At 32.1% G+C, this 20,916-nt stretch overlaps 2 protein-coding genes across 2 annotated transcripts; both read left to right on the top strand.

Moving 5' to 3' along the window:
* Nucleotides 1-5,583: 5,583 nt before the first annotated feature.
* On the top strand, nt 5,584-9,469 carry LOC114935767 (uncharacterized). The gene is made up of 7 exons (XM_085481382.1): nt 5,584-6,040; nt 6,123-6,245; nt 6,848-7,125; nt 7,208-7,340; nt 7,779-8,007; nt 8,108-9,320; nt 9,410-9,469. Exons 1-6 carry the CDS (start codon nt 5,950-5,952, stop codon nt 8,214-8,216), a joined length of 963 nt encoding a protein of 320 aa, XP_085337508.1. The 5' UTR covers nt 5,584-5,949; the 3' UTR covers nt 8,217-9,320; nt 9,410-9,469.
* Nucleotides 9,470-18,932: 9,463 nt separating this feature from the next.
* On the top strand, nt 18,933-19,859 carry LOC146723651 (uncharacterized). Its single transcript, XM_085481378.1, has one exon. It carries the CDS (start codon nt 18,933-18,935, stop codon nt 19,857-19,859), a length of 927 nt encoding a protein of 308 aa, XP_085337504.1.
* Nucleotides 19,860-20,916: the final 1,057 nt, after the last annotated feature.

Genomic DNA, 20,916 nt, shown 5'->3' with positions numbered 1-20,916 from the left:
GGGGAGAGAGAGAGGGGGAGAGTGTGTGAGTGAGTGTGTGAGAGAGAGAGAGGGAGGGAGAGGACAGGAGTGGAAGAATAACGGTAACCGGAAGCGGAGGTCCAAAATAGGCTAAGTAGAATGTAAGATTGCGTAGGTTAAGATAATTTAGAATAAGAAAGGTTAGGGAAAGGCGGACGTGTGTGTGTGTGTAGGTAGGGCAGAATGAGAGAAAAGATGAGAAAGGCGGCGAAAAGGAGAGGCGTGGCGAGAAATGTAATTAGATTAAGTTTTAGGTATAAGTTTAGGCTAAGGAAAAAGGAAGGAAGGAATAAAGGTTTGGGAACGCTCCTTTAAAAAAAAAAAAAAAGCGCCTTGTAATCCCCAATTGGGGCGGCAATAAATATATCTATCTATCTATACGAAAATTATACTGAATTCTGATTCTTACTTTTATATTTGATTGTGGTAACTTTTAGGTATATACTGTCAGTACTCTCGATTTTATTACATTTGTCAGAAGTATCAAAGTTATTTTATGAATATTGAGAGAATTTTAGTGAAGATATAATATAATGTATAGGACTAGCAGCAATGTGTGTCTCTTGATTTATAAGAAAATATCTCAAATGAAAACTACTTTTAAAATATCATTCAGGGTAATAAAAGTTTTTATTGAAAAATATAATTAAAAAGAAAATATTATTATGTTATAAGCAATAAGAATAATAGTAATTTTAGAATATTAATTTGTTGTAAAATATTAATAATCCTTTTAAGGTTAATTACGATAGTGACAGCAAAAAGAGAGAAAGAAAACAAAAAGTTTATTAATATATAAAATAAAAATATAAATTTTAAATTTTCCCCCCTTACATGTGACTCCTTGATGTGGGCAATATAATCACTTTCTGTTATGTAAATTTCTAATTTACTGGGTTTATTTATTGCTCGCACATTCTATCAAAGATTTTACTTCGCCATAACTTAATAATATTTCAACCTGAGAGATTCTAATTTTACTTTATTTAACTTCTTTTTCATTCATCCAACTTAGAGAAAGACGGTTCACCTTGGTTAGCGGTTCAGAGTCGGTTCGTTCTCTCAAGTGAATCGGTTCTTTTATACGATTCATCGGTTCTTTATAAATAATTATTCTTTATCTTTTTTAAATTTATTCTCGTACAAAAAATCTTTTATATTCGCTTATTTAAGCTTAATATAAATCATGAATGTTTAGGAAATACAAAAAAATTTTTTTCTTTATTATATATATATTTTTATTATTATTAATAATATATTAATTATAATAAATTAACATTATGTTGCACAACTAAAATTTGATTAATTTTTTTTGTTGTTAATCGGCTTCTTTTTTCATTACAAAGGACCCCGCACTAAACCACGTGATTTTGGGCCCTGGTGAAAATGGCTGAATTTTTAATATGTTGTACTTTTTGAGTCACTGAACAAATATTTCCTCAGGCAAAATGTCAAAAAATGGACAGTTTCAACGTTTCAACTCTTAGAAGCTTGAGGTCAGACGAGCAAAGATATCACTTTCGGATCAATGCGGTTACTGTTATAAGGGAACAATATGAATTTTTGGTGAACAAAATAATTAAAAAGTAATTTGTTTATGACAATATTGTTTAAATAATATGATAGTATTGTCTAAACAATTTGAAAACATCATTATTTACATGAACGATTCGGGTTGCTTTCTGTACGTGAGTCCCCTTGCCTCTCACGATTCACAGCTAGCCTGCTCGCCGAGCGATTATATACGATTAGTTTTACTTATAGATCCAACTAATCACATTCAATCGCTCGGCGAGTAGGCTAGCAGCTTCGTCCGGCTTGAACACGACCATTGTTTATACAATACTATCATATTGTTTAAACAATATTATCACAAACAAATTACTTTTTAATTATTTTGTTCACTAAAAATTCATATTGTTCCCTTATAACAGTAACCGCATTGATCCGAAAGTGATATCTTTGCTCGTCTGACCTCAAGCTTCTAAGAGTTGAAACGCTGAAACTGTCCATTTTTTGTAATTTTGCCTGAGGAAATATTTGTTCAGTGACTCAAAAAGTACAATTCAACCATTTTCACCGGGGCCCAAAATCACGTGGTTTAGTGCGGGGTCCTTTGTCCCGCTTTAGAAAATATTCTTTCACATGGGACCGAAGTAGCAGGGATGCTTTTGAGCATTATTTTATATAAATTTGGGTATAGATTTTTTCTTGCTTCCCACCAAATTAGAGGATCGTTTGTCCTGGTAATGTGGAGTTCGGCCAAATATTTGTCTAACTCTATAATTGCTGCAGTAGAGGGATTGTGTATTCCTTGAAGGTGGCTTATTGCGATATCAAATTCTTTCCAAACTGAGATTGTCGAAGATGTCGTCAAAAGAGGTTGGACTGGTTGGGAATGTTGGGACAAAGACTGTGGAGATTCTTGGTTATTGCAAGCTCTAATTTTCGCTATTAGATTCTGATATGTTGCCTGAAACTTGTTTTCATCTCCGAAGCCCCGCTTTTTAAATCTGGGATCTAAGAAAATCGATTGGGCAATTACATCATTTCCTTCTCTTCCCCCAAATTGGTTTGCCAAATCTTCTATTAATTTCTTCCCTAAATTTTTTATCATTGATGGTAACGTATTATTCTCTAAATATGTTTTCACTTTTCTGATCATTACTCTAGAGGGAATAGAAGTCTTTGATAGAGAAACATTTTTTTCTGACGATACTTCTATCGTAATTTCGTTAAATATTCGTAGTATATTTATACAGTGCTTCATTAGGTTTCAGTCCTCTGGTTGCAAAGTATTCTTATACCCTAACAATGCCAAAGCAGAAATAATAGGTTCCTTATTTAAAAAAAAACGATCAAACATCAAAAGTAGAGTTCCATCGAGTAGATACATCTTGTTTTAATTTTAAATGATCTTTATTTAAATTATTTTGCATCTCATGCAGTTTTGCCAAAGTGAAGCTACTTTGTTTGAAATATTGTACAATACTTTTGGTCTTTTCGACTAAATCTTTAATGTTTTTGTTAATAGCATCTTGTGCAACGAGATTGTGAGTGAATGGGCAAAACAAGAAACATGTCTTAATTTTAAAATATTAACAGCAGATTTTATACTAGCTTTGCGCGTTGTCTGTCACTATTGCACAAATTTTAAAATCTATATTGAATTTTTTTAAGACTGTGTTAATCCATTCAGAAATATTTAAACCAGTATGCCTATCACTAAATTCTGAACATTCTAACAAATATGATTTAAGACATGTATTTGAATCCAAATAATGAGCAGTAAGAGCATAAAAACTGATATTATTAATATTTATCCAACTGTCGCACGTTAAACAGACGGCTTGTGAGTCGGCTAATTGGCTAGTTAATTTATTTAAACTCTCACTATATATGGAAGGCAATAAAGAATTGGACAATGTTTTACGACTAGGTAAACTATAACTAGGGCACAAAAATTTGATAAACTTCCTAAATTCTTCATCTTTTACTATTAAAAATGGATGAAACTCTTTGCATATCATTACTAATAATTGAGTGTCAATAGATTTACTTTTACTTAACGGTATAGGTTTAATAATATCGACAAATCCGTTTATTGAATACTGCGGCTGAACTAAATTTGAGGGTGAAGAAGTAACAGGGTTAATTGAAGATGAAAATTCAAATCTTGATTATGAAGATCCAGGAATTGGAATAGGGGCAATAGGGCATGATCTAGCGCTGCGAGGTCTAGGATTAGATGAATCTGGCTGGGAAATAATCGTTTGTATTTCGGAATTTTTACTAGATCCAGTTGAAACCGAAGGAGATCGCGAACGACAATCTGCTGAATCATATGAATCTTCTCGTAAGAATAGTACAGCGGGATGCTTATTTTTCAAATGCCTCTTGAGATTTCCAGTAGATGATCCTCCAGGCATCGATATCGTCATATAACAATAACGACATCGTCCTTTTCCATCTGTTTTAGCAAAATGATACCAAATATTGCTAGTGCCTCGAGGCAAAGACATTTTAATCTAAAAAAATTTATTAGAAAATAAAACATCATTGATTAATATTATAATTATCATAAAATTATCACCTTTTAAAATTTATACTAAATATTTTAGAAAAATATACATAGATATAATGGTGCAAATTATAATTCTAACCTAAAATTGCCAGTTGCATACTTATATTATTTATATATACTTACTTATATACTTGATTTAGATGTAAAAGAACAAACAAACAGTTGAAAAATTGTTATTCAGTGGATGAAACTAGTGAGTTGTCGAGTCAAAATCAAAATAAAATGCCAGAAAAGAGAGCGGAAACTGTTCTGAATAGTTCTGAACTGATTTAAGAGAACGATATAAGAAATGGGCGGGAATCATCCCCTCAGTTCAGGATAGGTCCAGCGTATGGACTTATGCATATAAGACGCGTCGACGCGTTACGCACGGCAAGAGGCGACGCGATAGCCAATAAAAAATTGGATCAATTTTGACGCGCGGAAGTTTTTTATGAAAATGCGGCAATTTGATTGGCTATCGTGTCGTCTCTCGACACATGTAGTGTCTTTAGGGACACCAGACACCATAGTTATGCGTAACTTCAATGCGTTTCTGTGGACTTAGAGAGAAACCTATAGAATCGAATTACCGAAAATTCCGGTAGAGTGCACTACTACTACTGAACCAAGGAATCGCGATTCTTTTTCTATAGACCCGTTTCCGAGCGCTCATTGATGTGAACCGATTCAACTGAACGGTTCGCGAACCATCTGCTCATCTCTAATCCAACTCACTCATATACATTTATTATAACAATAATGTTTAGACATGCATAAATCGTCGACATCGTATTTATCCGCTTTTTACAATATACTAATATATGTAACACTATCTATATTTAGACATTCGCCTATCGTTTTGAAATATTAATTCAAACTTTCAAATAAAATTTATCTAAATAGAATAATATGTATTTATATCACTAAATTTTGGGCCTATTGTTATGTAAGATTTTATTTATAAGACGCGTTAATTTTATTTTAAATTTAATTCTGAAGCGGTGATTGGCTCTGTCCTCTAGTGAAAAAGTCTCCGCGGAACTACGCGCGAGTGTACACTCTCATCACTGCGTCACTAGTTATATTCTATGTTTTTAGTTTGTTTAATGTGCGTACGCGCCAAAAAGCACGCACTTAGTCTCTCTCCGCCGTTCTGATCTGTATAACAACGTGTTCTAATGAGAAGATTCCTACAGTATGTTATAATTAACCTATCGTTAATTATAACATACAATATTTTAATATAAAATAATCTACATTTATAATATCCTATTTAAGTATTCACTTTTCATTAATTGACTAACTATCAAAGATTATCTATTATACATTATAGGATTTTACAATTGGTCTAATACTGGTCAAAAATTGGTTACCAGGTTACTTATATTGGCGCGATAATAGCAACCATAACTGGCCTATCAATGGGAATATTATGGAATGATAACTTCGATTCGATAAAGGATAACTATACGCGGCCAAACATGGTGAACAATGTTGAGCCATTAATGGTTTATCGTAGGGGATTTGTTTTCGTTTTCAACTGTGAAAAATGATTCTACTGTATTTAATTGTTCTTCCACGGCATCTTTAAATAATATGACTGATTCTTCATTATAACATGCGTCATCTGTACTTCTCACATTGTCTAAGGGTGCGTTCCGTTTCACGCATAATGCGCATAGACTGCATAAAGAACCGTTCCGTTTCACTCAATGCGCGCATTGATAGCGCACAGAATTCCCTATATCCCCACCACTTCTCGCGCATCAACGTGCATCAGCTACCACAGCTCGGGCGTGAAGCGTTTGATGCGGAGTTGATGCATCAACAGAAAAGGCGCCTTTTTTATTCAAGTGTGCACAATGGCATTGGTCGAAGTCCCAGTCATTGATGAAAATAATGAAGTTTTTACTCTTATACTGGATCAAGAAACTGCTGCAAAGGCAAATCAAGGTATTAAATTATGTACAATCAGTATATACTTATAAAATATAATTCTATAACCTAAAAGTAATGAAAGTATATAATTTTACAGATCCACAGTTTTTGCAAGATATCTTTATTAAATGGAAAGAAAATAAATGTAATACTGAGGGACTTAATAATGGAAATAAAGATGTATTGTGTGTGCCTGAAATTAACACCACTGAAGAACCTGGTAATTTTTATAATTTAACATTTTGTTAAACAGTAATAAGTAGTTTAATTAATCTTTATTTAAAAGAACACCGTAAAACGTTTCAGCCCTGATTGGGCCCTCTTTAGTTACATTAATTAATATTGTCATGCTTTGTAAATTTTAAATAATTATGTCCTGTACGCCATATGTATATAATTTATCGATCCTTTGTTTGATCATTGTTATTTCAATGCCTTGCTGTTCATCTGACGCTCAGAGACCTTCTGTTTCTGTTGGATGGCATCCAAAGGAGACACGACAGAAACAGAACGTCTCTGAGCGTCAGATAAACAGCAAGGCATTGAAATAACAATGATCAAACAAAGAATCGATAAATTATATACATATGGCGTACAGGACATAATTATTTAAAATTTACAAAGCATGACAATATTAATTAATGTAACTGAAGAGGGCCCAATCAGGGCTGAAACGTTTTACGGTGTTCTTTTAAATAAAGATTAATTAAACACGCTACAATAACAGCGATTGGCTCAAGAGCTCATTTATTTTCCTATAATTTTGTTAAACAGTATAGATTTTGTAATAAAATTTACTTTATGACTTGAATAAAATTTTAGATGAATCCAATTCAAAATCTTTTGTGTGGCCTGACGCTGCAGTACTTTTGCTTGTTAAATTATATAGAGAAAGAGAGCAAGAATTTAATACCGGCATGAAAAGACACAATATCATTTGGGGAGAGATTGCTGCCCAAATAAAAGAAACTGACAAAAAGTATATAGTTACTGGTCTTCAATGCTCAACAAAATTTGCTGGCCTCAAACGGACATATAAAAATATATATGAGCAGAATAAAAAAAGTGGTAACTCCCACAGTAGTTGGGCTTTTTATTCAGTAAGTATATGCATATGTGTTTGCAAGTATAATAATATAATATTGAATGTATAGACTTACAAAACTGATTTTGTATTTGTAGGTAATGGATTCATTACTTGGTGAAAAGGCATATATACAACCTCCAGCTGAAGCGTCCAGCGAAGGTCCATCACAACCGATACTATCTACATCAGGATCTTTATCTCCAGCGAGTTTCTCAGAGGATTTACGAAGTAATAACATAATTAATAAACCATAGTTGCTTTGGCGACAGAACCAAAATGATTCACAATCAGATTAAAATAATCCGTGCGTGTCAATCCGTGATTGAAATCTGAAATTTCATTGATTGTTATAATGAAATTTCAGATTTGACCAATCACAGTACATGGATTATTTTAATCTAGATCATTTTGATTCTGTCGCCAAAGCAGCCCACGACTGAAGGCATTTTCAGTGTTATGCATGGTCTACAATAACAGCAAGAGTACAGAGTACAAGAATAAGCAGTAAGAAGTACGAAATGGGATTTGTTCATTTCGTTACTCCCGACGAAATGAGCGAATCCCACTTCGTACTGCTTACTGCTTTACTCTTGTACTCGTACTCTTACTACCATTGTAGACCCCGCATTATACATAATCTTGTAAACATTTGTATTAATATTGCAGGTGCGCCTAAAAAAAGACGAGTTGAGAATATTCTAAAAAATTATATTGATAATATAAAGCAAGAAAGGGAGACTACAAAAAAAGAGCGAGATGAAGAAAGAAAGAAAAAAGAAGAAATTAGAGAAGCAAAATATGAAGAAAAGAAGAGAGAGCGTGAAAAAATGCATCAAGATAACATGGAGGTACAGAAATCACTACTTGCCGTCCTGCAGAATTTTGCAAATAAAAAGTAAGTTAATCGAAACGATTAACGTTAGTGCAATACACTGTGATATTAAGGGTGCAATTTAATCAGCAGAATAATTAAATTTTTTTCCATTATATATAAGAAATACGCAAACCAACCTGGGCGAGGCTGGATTAAGATGCGCGAAAAATGTGCCTGATAGAGTCATATTTAAATGCACAGGGTATTACTTATTAATTCTCGCCCACTAAATAGATAGCGTTATTTCTTATCAAAAATAAGTTGAAAAGTCCTGAATAATTTTAAATAAAATAATAATTTGAATAATTTTTAATAATTTTATAAACCCGGCGCTGTTTGATCGTACTTTACTCAATAATTACTAGTTCATTAAGTGTAAAAATTCTTTAGGACTTTTCAACTTATTTTTGGTAAGGAATAACGCTATGTACTTAGTGGACGAGAATTGTACGCTTTTGAGAAGACTGAAATAAAAAGTTATTAAATTCGTTATATTACCACGGTGATTTTTTAGTTATAAGCTTATTAGTTTAATAGTTTATAGTTTATTAGTTTAATTATTGGGTCTGTTTTTTGTTCCAGAACTGCTGCATTAGTTCAGAGGTTGTCTTTTGCTCGACACTGATAAGAAAAGGACAACCTCTAAACTAGTGCAGCAGTTCAGGAACAAAAAACAGACCCATTACCTCGTATGTCCACCGAAAGAACCAAAGATAAGATCTCTCCCATGCACGCGCGCGCGTGCACAGAGAGGGAGAGAGAGCATACTACAGTTTTTATGTGTTAAATTGTACGAAATATGTTATTATTTTAACGGGTGCATCCCGATTTCAGATGTACAATTCTAAAAAAGAATAAAAAGTATTTTTATACTTATATATTTTTTCTCCCGACTGCTGCCAACCGTAGGTTGGCGAAAAGAGAGGAAGTATGCGTTTCATCGAGCCCGGATCGGTCGTGACCTTAATTCTCGATAACTACTGCATAGTTTTATATCAACTTTGGAACATAAGTTTCTTATTAATCAAGGAAGGTTTAAAGCGTATTATTATCGTTATTTATTCTATTAATAAAAAGTGAAAAATGAGTATTATTTCGTCAATACGGTCTCTCATTGGCTGCTGTGTGAACCTAAGAGGAAAAATGATTCACCAATGAGATTCGTTGTAGTATCCGGATAGGGAATGTTGGTGACATTGGTATATACATCTCGAAGTAATAATGACGGGACTGATAGGATAGGTTAGCTGTCACCTGTTGCGTGTTATTGTCAACAACAATATTAAGTGAAGTGTATTATTATGGATATATCTCAAGAAGATATAAATAAAGGAGTAAGTTTCTTCTTTTATATTTATTGTTTTTTTCTTTATTTAGAATATTGTTATTATTATTTATTTATTGTTTCTTTATTTATATGTAGGAAGAAGATACTCGCTTGAAGATATCTGAAGAAGAAAACATTATTAATAATAGAAAACGAGTAAGTCTTGTTATTAATAATTAATAAAAATATATAATATAATTAATAATATAATTAATCTGTTGTAGTCATAACATGGCTATATGAATTTATATTTGTCTGCGTAGCCACTTATTTGCTATTAAATTTGCTACGTAGCCACATTGCTATAAATATCCACATATATAATTGTATAAATGTATATAGTTATTTTTTCTCTTATTTGTATATTATATAATAATTATATAATTAATTAAAAATATGTATACAAATATATTTATAGTTATACAAAGATATTAGCGCACCAATAATTATGGCAATGCAGACAAATATATTACATTACATAGCCAATTATCTACTACAAAAGATTATTCACATATGTAATAATAATTAAGGCTATACAAATATATAAACTTACTTGTGATTACATAATGTATAAACTTATATAGCCATAAGAAAGTTAATATATTTGTCAAAGCCATAATTATAACTGCGTACAAGTTTACGTATTTAATATAAGATATTGTTGTCATCTGTCTTTGTCATCTGTCTCTCTCTATCTATCAATCTATCTATCTAGCTATTTTTTTTTATTTATCTCTCTATTTATATTATATTATATTAATTAAAAAAATTGTAGCAGAAAAATATTTGGAAAGAATATAGAACATTGCAGTCACATGGTGAGTGTATGTGTGTCTTTATTATTATTATTATTATATTATATACATTGTAATATATATATTACATAATAAAAACTTATGTGTAGGATGAAGAAGCAGAGAGACAAAAGAATGAAGAAACAGCATAAGAACAGCAATAAATTAGAAAATAAATAAAAAAAAAATAATAAAGAAATTAGAAAATAAAAAATAAAAAATAAAAAACAATTAAAAAAAAAAATAAAAAATAAAAAACAATTAGAAAATAAATAATAAAAATAAATTAGAAAAAAAAAAATTAGAAAATAAAAAATAAATTAGAAAATAAAAAAATTAGAAAATAATAATAAAATTTTTTACAAAAAAAAAACTCCCGACTGCTGCCAACAAAGTTTTAATGTTTAAATTAAAAAATAATGTTTAAATTAGAAAATAAATAAAAAAAAAATAATAAAAAAATTAGAAAATAAAAAATAAAAAATAAAAAACAATTAGAAATAAATAAAAAATAAAAAACAAAACAAAAATTAAAAATAATAAAAGAACAAAAAAATTATAAGTATAAAAAATAAGCTTGTAAAAGTTGGAAATAATCACACATAAATAAAGTCTGTTGTTTATTATATAATTTTTCTTATTTAAATTTATTGTTATCATACATATTTAGCGCTATATGATTTACAAAAATTTCAGATTTTTGAATTCAAAAAATTTTTTTAATTATAATTATTATTATTAATTCTACAATTTACAAGAGCAGTCGGGAGACGCCGCGCTAAATTTGAGACATATACGCACGCGCACGTTTTATGTAATAAATAGACACAAACACAAATATCGATACTCAACGGACGTTACAGTTTTTAGACGCGCGGCGTCTCCCGACTGCTCTTGTAAATTGTAGAATTAATAATAATAATTATAATTAAAAAAATTTTTTGAATTCAACAATCTGAAATTTTTGTAAATTATATAGCGCTAAATATGTATGATAACAATAAATTTAAATAAGAAAAATTATATAATAAACAACAGACTTTATTTATGTGTGATTATTTCCAACTTTTACAAGCTTATTTTTTATACTTATAATTTTTTTGTTCTTTTATTATTTTTAATTTTTGTTTTGGTTTTTATTTTTTATTTATTTCTAATTTTTTTTTATTTTTTTTTTTTTTTTTTCTTTTTTTTTTTTTATTTTTTTTTTTTTTATTTTCTAATTTTAACATTAGTTTTTAATTTAAACATTAAAACTTTGTTGGCAGCAGTCGGGAGTTTTTTTTTTGTAAAAAATTTTATTATTATTTTCTAATTTTTTTATTTTCTAATTTATTTTTTCTAATTTATTTTTATTATTTATTTTCTAATTGTTTTTTATTTATTTATTTTTTGTTAATTGTTTTTTATTTTTTATTTTTTATTTTCTAATTTTTTTATTATTTTTTTTATTAATAATTATAATCTCATTCGTAGCGCATTCATAATTGTTAATCGTTTCTGTTTTCCTAATTCTGCATCGTGGTGTGTATTAACAAGGTTGTCTTCATCAAGATTTAATTGTATACCCATGGGCATTTCATCATTTTGTAAAATGCAAATATTGTGTAACACACAGCATGCTAGGATAAATTCTGGAACTTTTTTTATGTCTGTTAATGGCAAACAGTCTAAAAGTATCCTAAAACGCATTTTTAGGGACCCTATAGCACGCTCAATTGCCATTCTCGTGGACGACAAACAATAATTAAACGTTTTTTTGCCGATCTGTCAAATATCCATTATTTCGAAAAGGCACCATTATGTGAGGTTGAATGGGGTATGCAGCATCTCCGATGATATGTGAATCATTGGGGAAATATTCTTCGGGCAATCGAACAAACCGGGCTACTGGCGAGTTTCGAAAAACTCGAGAGTCGTGGACTGATCCAACTTGTCCAGCATATACATGTGTAAAACGACCAAGAGAATCACATATTACTTGCACGTTAATGGAATGGAAACCTTTTCGATTAATATACGATTGAGCATCTTTAGGAGGAGCTCGGATTTTAATATGAGTCCCATCAATCGCTCCGATAACATTTGGGAAGCCGCATGATCGTTTAAATCGTTCCATTACACTAACGGCAATCTCATCTCTCGGCCATTTAATAAATTGAGGTGCAACACAATGGAGAGCATATGTTACACGCCTCAATGCTCGAAAAGCTTTGCCTACTCCAAATTTTGTCGCTACAGATCTAAAATAATGATGTATCATATAGATTAAGGTTGCGTTCCAAAAAAATACTGTACATTGCTAGTCATTAATTCGTTCTTTGAGGTAAGGGGAGTGCACTAGTTCTTAAAAAGAGACAAAGATATATTTTAACCAGAAGTTTAATTTAATCGACGTTGGTAGAAACGGGCCTAAGAGCTAATTTCACCAACCTCGGTTAACTTTAACCTCCGGTTAAATTATATCTTTGTCTCTTTTTAAAGAACGTATCTGAAAAAAGACAAAAAATTGGTGAAATTGGTTTTAAATTAAACTTTCTAGGTACCCCCCCTTACCCTCAGGGAACGAATCAGTGACCTCCATTGTACATACCTGTAAGAATCAGGAGTAGCCATAAACCAAATAGCAATAAATAATTGTTTTCTTTCTGGTATTGGCTTTCTGCCAGAGAGTGTATTATTAATTGCTCGTAATGCTGGACCAATTATTGTCAGTACCATTTCAAAAGTTTCAGGAAAGATTCTAAAAAAAGAACGGTGAAAATAATAAAAAGGTACTTCCCAAAATTCTTTTATATATAATCATATATAAAACAATATAATATTACATAGAAATATAGAAAATTATATATAAGCTATTTATAATTTTTTATATTATTTTTTTTATAAATTTTTTTATAAATTTATATTATTTACCGAAAATGTTCTTTGAATACCGTTCTAGAATAATTAGGAACAACTCGCTCAATATAATCCATTTTTTCATTAAAAACGGTTTCCCCGCGTGTTTCAGCAATCATCAATATTAAATATATTAACTCTAATTCATAACTATCTTCCACTTCATCTTCGCTATCACTATCAGTAGTATCACTGCTTGAATTAATTTCTTCAATATTTTTTATTAATAAAAATGAAGTTACAACTACTTTATCCATGGTAGTAGCCATTTTTTAATCGCATTAAACGCATAATAATCGTTTCGTTTCCAAGCGCGCATCATGCGCATTAACGAAACGGAACGATATCAATGCGCGCAGCACATTGAATGCAGTCTATGCGCATTATGCGTGAAACGGAACGCACCCTAATTTCAGTGCTTGTTTTATGTCACGTCCGGACGACGATTCTTTTCTCTTCCTACGCCTAAGCTAGGGAGAAAATAGGGCGCTCTCTATTTTTTGAGGGGCAACCTGCTTACACCGGCTATACCCCAGGGACGCCGAGAGCTAGGACTGATGTTGGAGATCTAGGGGCTAGGAAGGCACTAGAATGGGGAATTTAAGTCACTAGTAGGCGTGGCGAGATTTCGTGTAAGATTCTTGAAGTTTTCTAAAATGGAGATTACTTCGTCGACGGTCGAATCGTCCGTCATAAAATCACAAACGACGCCAACTAATGCTTTGAATAACAATTTTAGCATAAACTCTTCTATAGCTCTATCAACAATTGTGTAGTTCATTTATAATTTGTAAAAGAAGTCAAAATTGTCCTCGGGATATCTTATAATTTCTACTCTTAATTTCCCTTTGGTAATATAAAGATTTTCTACGAGGACTGTAAACAAATCGGTATCTATTAATCCTGTAGCTAAGTCAATTAATAGTCCAATAATAATATCGATAATGGAATAAAGACCTATTTTCCTGAGGTTTTGTACAGTCTTATCCGAAAATTTAGGTTTAATTTAATTAACGAATAGATAGTCTTATTTCATTTTATTGGGTATTTTATATGAGTATACAGATGTTACTTAATTTAATTTTGCAAATAGGCTGTGTATTGGTCTATTTCCGTATGTCTCTCTGGTAATTGGTCCTTTAGTCTTGTATTTAAATCGATAGGTGATAGCTCTCCTTGTGAGGTATCTTCTTTAGATTTGGATTTTCGGTTTAATTCGAGGTAAGTTAATAGGTCTGAAGCGGCTGCCGGTAGGTCTGGAGTGTGGCCTTCTGTAGGCTCAGTTTTAATTTTGTTAGACGCGGGTGTTAAAGCTGCTTGCGAATTAGTAGAGTTAGGAGACATGCTAGTCTTCTAGAAGCTGCGCAATATGTATCGAAGGAACGAAACCGTCTGGATTGTTTTGATGCGAGGTTTATTCGCAATTTGTTTGTGTGTTAACCAACGCAGGCACGAGACTACGTGCTTTGCATGGGTCTTTACGTTGACTCGATGGTTTCGTTTACTTCGCCGTTCGTTTTTAGCTTTCCGGTTGCTCATCTACAATGGAGTCACCAAGTAGAGATATTTTATCTTCTAAATTAATTAGAATGCGTCTAGATCAAAGTATTTATTTGATTTTATGTAGTAAGGGGAGATAAATGGGTAATTCTAGAGAGGTGAAGAAAGTTCGGTTGTGAGAAATAAGGAGAATCATCAAGGGCGGAAATGTACTTCTCGACGATTATAAAAGAATAGAGGAAGAAGACGCAAAATCATCAAGGGCAGAAATGTACTGCTCGATGATTATAAAAGAATAGAGAAAGAAGGCGCAAAATCATCAAGGGCAGAACTATACTGCTCGATGTCTGCTTCGCAGACGAAATAAATTAATTTTATTTACAACGTAACATGGATGAAGAAGGTTATTTATAATAATAATAATGAGGACAAATGTAATGCAATAGGGAACATGTATCAGAAGAACTTGCGATATATATCCGTATATTTATTCATTATGTGCGCCCCAATACACAACTGTACGTAAAAAAGCACTCACACTAGTGATTGCTGAAGTAAATTTGAAGCATGTGTGTATAGGTTAAACAATTATACAGTCTGACTTTATTTTGTTTTCAGGTTTGCAAGCAGAAAGACTTTTCCATCGTCTCCGTAAACAGTTTGGAAAAGAAAGAAAAAAGGTCACAATGTCAATGCCAAGATCAGGAGCAGGGGCTAGCACACCTACCTATCAGTCTGCTTGGATCTTTTACAATAATTTTCTATTTCTTGTGGATCATATTGTAGCCGGAGTACATATCATATACTGAACCTAATTAGAAGTTAAAGAATATCCCACACAGCACATGATATCATTAAAATATTCTATATGTATACTGTGAATACGTACAGTATATAATATACTGAAAACATCTCTATAATGTCTCATGTGGTACATTATTTTTCGTATATTGTTAGAATATACTTATAATATCTTTAGCAGTATATTATTTAGTTATATCATTTTTCGTATATTATCGAATATTCTCAGAACATACGTTAACATTTCTAACAGTATTATGATTTCCTGTATATTTCCGTATATTCTTAGAACATATTTTTGAGTTACGTACAGAATGTACAGCAACGCCATCTTAGATACATGTAACTTCCGATCTTACCGTCTTTCGTCAATACTGGTTGATAGTGGCTTGGCCATCGGCCATTTTCGTTTCCCGAGTTGTGTGTTAATGTGCGACAAGATCAAACCTACGCAACGATTTTAATTTAAGGTAAGTAAGTCGATCCTTTTTCTTTATAAAATTCATATCATTCAGTTTTGTCGATGCTTTACAACTCTCATCAATCAAATCTTTATAAACATATTGTATTCGCTCTTTCTTGATTGCATTGTGTAGTGACTAATTAGCACAGTTTTTGATATACTACAGTATCAGAGCATATATGGAGAACTTATATTTGTCTTACGCAATACAAATATAAATGCTCTATATTTATGTTGATACTGTAATGTATTGAAAGCTGTGCTAATAAGTCACTACACAATGCAATCAAGAGAGAGAGAGCAGACACAGAATATACAGTTTTGCCACTAATTATTTATCGAAGACATGTATACATATTTATTTTTTGTAATTTTTATGTTGCAGCGTTGGAAATAAGGAAGACTTTTTGTATCCTGGTGAGAATAAATAAGAGTGAGTACATCTTCGACCAAATCGGCACATATTCTGCCACTCAATCACGGATAATTATGAAAGTATAAGATAGATAAGAATTGAATAGTTCACAAGATATTTTTTACTTTAATTCGATGTAATTGTACATAAACATACAGGGTGTCCCATTTACAATAACGACTCAAATATCTCCCGAAAAATACGTTTTACAGAAAAATGTTTCAGACAAAATTTGTATGGTTTCGAGGGAGCCATAAGATGATACCATTGGTTTGACCTTGAAGAGTCATTTGAAGGTTATATGAAGATTACAATAAATTTTTTATGGGATACTCTACATATTTTTGCATATTTGTGTAGCTTACTTCGAGATCTTTCCAAAATATTATAAGTAAACATTTTTTTATTGAGTACTTTTCGAGTTATAAGACATCAACGTTGCAGTATTTTGACATAAAATATCTTGCAAAATATTCATTTTTCGATTATCATACCTTATTACTTTTATGCACAGAATAATGAGACGAATTAGTTAATGTAAAGAAAACACATAGTTGTCTTAAAGAAAAATTGTGTAACTGCTTGTTGCAATTTTCATATTTGTTTTAAAGACAACTATGTTTTCTTTACATCAACTGATTCGTCTCATTATTCTGTGCATAAAAGTATTAAGGTTTGATAATCAAAAAATGAATATTTTGCAAGATATTTTGTATTTTATGTCAAAATACTGCAACTTTAAAATCTTATAACTCGAAAAGTACTCAATAAAAAAATATTTACGTATAGTGTTTTGGAAATATCTTGAGGAAAGCTACAAGAATATGCAAAAATATGTAGTGTTTAAAAACTTTAAGGTGATCTTCATATGACATTCAAATGACTTCAAGGTCAAACCAATGGTACCATCTTATGGCTCCCTCGAAACAAAACAACTTTTGTCTGAAACACTTTTCTCTCCCGGACTTGGTTTTCGAGATATTCGACTGGATGGAGTAAAATAGTCCATCCTGTGTATATACATATATATATGTATATATATATATATATATGTATATGTATGTATATACTTTAACATACACATATTATGTAGAATGCTTTTAATATACAAAAGAATATGCAGATATTAATTAAATCGATGTAGATTTTGTGGGGATTTATTTATGTTATTCTTAAAGGAATGTTGGAGACGTCTATTTTTACTAATCGAAATGTAACACAACGTAATGATATTTCCGTAATATAAAAGTTGCAAGTTATACATATACAAAATAAGATCAGTTCAGCCTTTCGGAATTGCATAAAGGAATATTGTAAACTTTTAAAAACGAGTTTAGTAGCTTAGCAAATAAATATTTCGATGTGCAATAATTTACAAATATATCATTTTACTATATATATAAAACTAAGAAGTCACCAGTTGATAATTAAAAATGGTAATAATTTCATCAACTATATCTGGCTATAAGTAATATTTATTAAAACTTTACAACGTTTCGGCCCTTATCAAGTGCTACATAATACCGCCTTATTATAACAAACACTACTTTTTTTTATCTTAGGTCATGACATTACATCACGTCATGACCTAAGATAAAAAAAAGTAGTGTTTGTTATAATAAGGCGGTATTATGTAGCACTTGATAAGGGCCGAAACGTCGTAAAGTTTTATATTACTTATAGCCAAATATGGTTGATGAAATTATTACCATATCATTTTACGTTAGATTAAATTTTAATTGATAAAAACAGATTCCGGTATCCCCTTAAATAATCTTTTAAACGTACAAAAATAGTGACAAAATCTTTTAAAATTATTTAACTTTATCTCGCTAAATTTTTATATAATATTATATATAATAATATTCGAAAAAGCATATTAACACTTAAAAGTTGACATAAATATTAATATTATTAATATATATTTTATATTAATTTTTTACTATATTAACAGAACAAAATAAATTATAAATTAAAATAAATAAAGAGCGCTCGAGAAAAAATACTGCAAGCGTTTCTAACCGACACTTAAAAAGACTAGCTACACAAGAATTCAACATTATTTGTGAAGCTATATTAAATACGACTGTAGCAGCATCATGTAGCAGCATTCATTATAAATGCACAGAACAGTTGGAAAATACTCCAGTTAATTCAGATGCTGTAATGGATATCAATTATAAATGCACAAAACATTTGGGAGATATTTCTACAGTTAATTCAGATGTAATAAATATTGAAGTTGAGAGTGCTGAAAATTATATTGTTCACGAAGAGGATAAAGAAAATAATGATATCTTGAACGCACAACAATCTTCTGTTAACGATTCTGTTGAGAGATACCCATTTTCATATATAAAAGGAAAGAAATATCGATCCGGATTACGCGCGACGATCGACGGACATGCGCGCGCTGGAGAAAGCGCACGCGGCGATTAGCGTTGACGCGCGCCAAAAAGCGCGGCTCTCTCTTCCGTGAGCCACAACACGGGACTCATCGGCTCCGACAAATTGTATTTCAAATATTTTTAGTTAATAGTTAATACAGTGCTTTATTCACATTCGATAATCCAGCTGCATTATCCCATACACAACAAATTCTGGCGACGAGGATGGGATAAGCTGGACGTGCACATTACTGACGAAGTATTTCTAGATCTTGCTCCAAGTCTCGCCCACCCGTGCTGTGTGGATAAGGTGAACCTTCTAGAAGCTTTACACGTGTGCAGTTAATCGAATTCGAAAATGGCACAACCACCGGCTCGTGACGAGAGGCCGGCAATCCCCGGCTCTTTCGCAATCGAAGCTTTCGATCCAGCAACCACTACATGGAAACGCTGGGTACAGTGCCTGCAGGGCGCCTTCCTGATTTTCGGCATAAAAGAAGATGCTAGAGTGCCCTATCTTTTACACTATGTGGGAGCCTCGGCGTTTGATATCCTGTGCGACAGGCTTGATCCAGCTGACCCCTTCGTTCAACCTTATGATACGCTGGTGCTGAAGCTTGAGGAATTCTATGCGCCAACTCCGCTAAAAATAGCGGAAAACTATCGGTTTCACCAATGGAAACAATGCGAGGGAGAGTCAGTTCAACAATTTGTGGCAGCGCTTCATAAATTGAGCATCCACTGTAAATTCGGAGAATACCTAAGGACAGCTCTTCGCAATCAATTCGTCTTCGGACTACTGAACAAAAAAGCGCAAACTCATTTATTGGAGAGGAAGGATTTAGACTTCGACAATGCAGTAAAAATTGCCATCACAATGGAGCTATCGGAGAAGAGTTCAATGCAGATGAAGGAAGCAGGACCGTCTTCGTCAAATCTGGACTTATTGAAGGCGGGAAAAAAACCTCCTAAGAAAAATCCTTCAGACAAGCGTTACAAGGGCGATAAGTATTATAAGAACAAATACGCTATTCAAAATACTAATCAAAATTCTAAAATTCATTCGAAAAATAATAATAGTAATATAAGGTGTTATTGTTGCCATAAAGCACATTTAGCTAATAAATGTTCCTTGAGCAGGGACACACTTTGTCACAGCTGTGGGAAGCCGGGGCATCTAAGTACGGTGTGTTTTTCGAAGGGCTCTGCAAATCAACTACAAGAAATCCCGAGCTTGGAACACGTAAATCATAGAGACAAATTCCTCGCTCCTGGTCAACGATAAACCGATGGAATTTGAAGTAGATAGCGGTGCTGCTGTCACGGTCATAAGTACACACGACGTCAACAAAGTCTTTCCAGGTGCGACTATACACAAAACACAGTTACAATTAATTTCGTATTGCGGCCGTGTCTTGCGAAGTCAAGGTTTCATAACAGTTAACGTCAAATATAAAAATAAATCTAATCAGCTTAACTTGTATATAGTCGGTAGTTCTAGAAAGCCATTACTCGGTAGGGAATGGATTAGGCAGTTATCCGACGGATCTGAATTCCTAGCTTCAAGTGCGACAATTGATAACATTTTAATGTTCGTCCCTAATAGCAAGCTACAAAATATTATTGAAAAATACAACAATACACGACCTTCAGAATATACAGCAATAAAAGGAGTACAAGCAAAAATTTCGCTGAAATCGGACGCAGTACCGGTGTTTGTTAGAGCACGCCCCGTTCCTTTCAAATTATTATCTCTCGTGGAACAGGAACTAGACAAGTTAGAAAACACGGCAATCATCGAGAAGGTCACGACATCTAAATGGGCGACCCCCATAGTCCCGATATTAAAAAAGAACGGTAAAATTCGAATATGCGGAGACTACAAAATTACACTAAACTCTCAATTGTTAGTCGATGACCACCCGTTCCTTACAATAAACGAATTATTCGCGAAACTTGCAAATGGAAAAAAATTTTCGAAACTAGACTTAGAACAAGCATATCTGCAATTAGAAATCGCGCCAGAAGACCGCAAATTGCTAACAATTAGTACATGTAAAGGATTGTATAAAGTAAATAGATTGATGTACGGCATTGCATCCGGACCGACTATATGGCAAAGAGAAATAGAAAATATATTACAAGGCATTCCGGGGGTAGCGATTTTCTTTGATCATATAGTGATTACGGGAGAAACTAATATGATACACTTAGCGAAATTAGAGGAAGTATTAGAAAGGTTAAATCGTTACAATGTACGTTTAAATGTTGATAAATCAACCTTCTTTTCGGATAAAGTTAACTATTGCGGATATGTTATTGATAAAAACGGCGTTCATAAA

This window comes from Nylanderia fulva, unplaced genomic scaffold (assembly GCF_048542155.1).
Source record: "Nylanderia fulva isolate GAGA-0341 unplaced genomic scaffold, ASM4854215v1 Scaffold179, whole genome shotgun sequence".
Lineage (NCBI taxonomy): Eukaryota > Metazoa > Arthropoda > Insecta > Hymenoptera > Formicidae > Nylanderia > Nylanderia fulva.
This window is presented reverse-complemented; position numbering and strand designations above follow the sequence as displayed.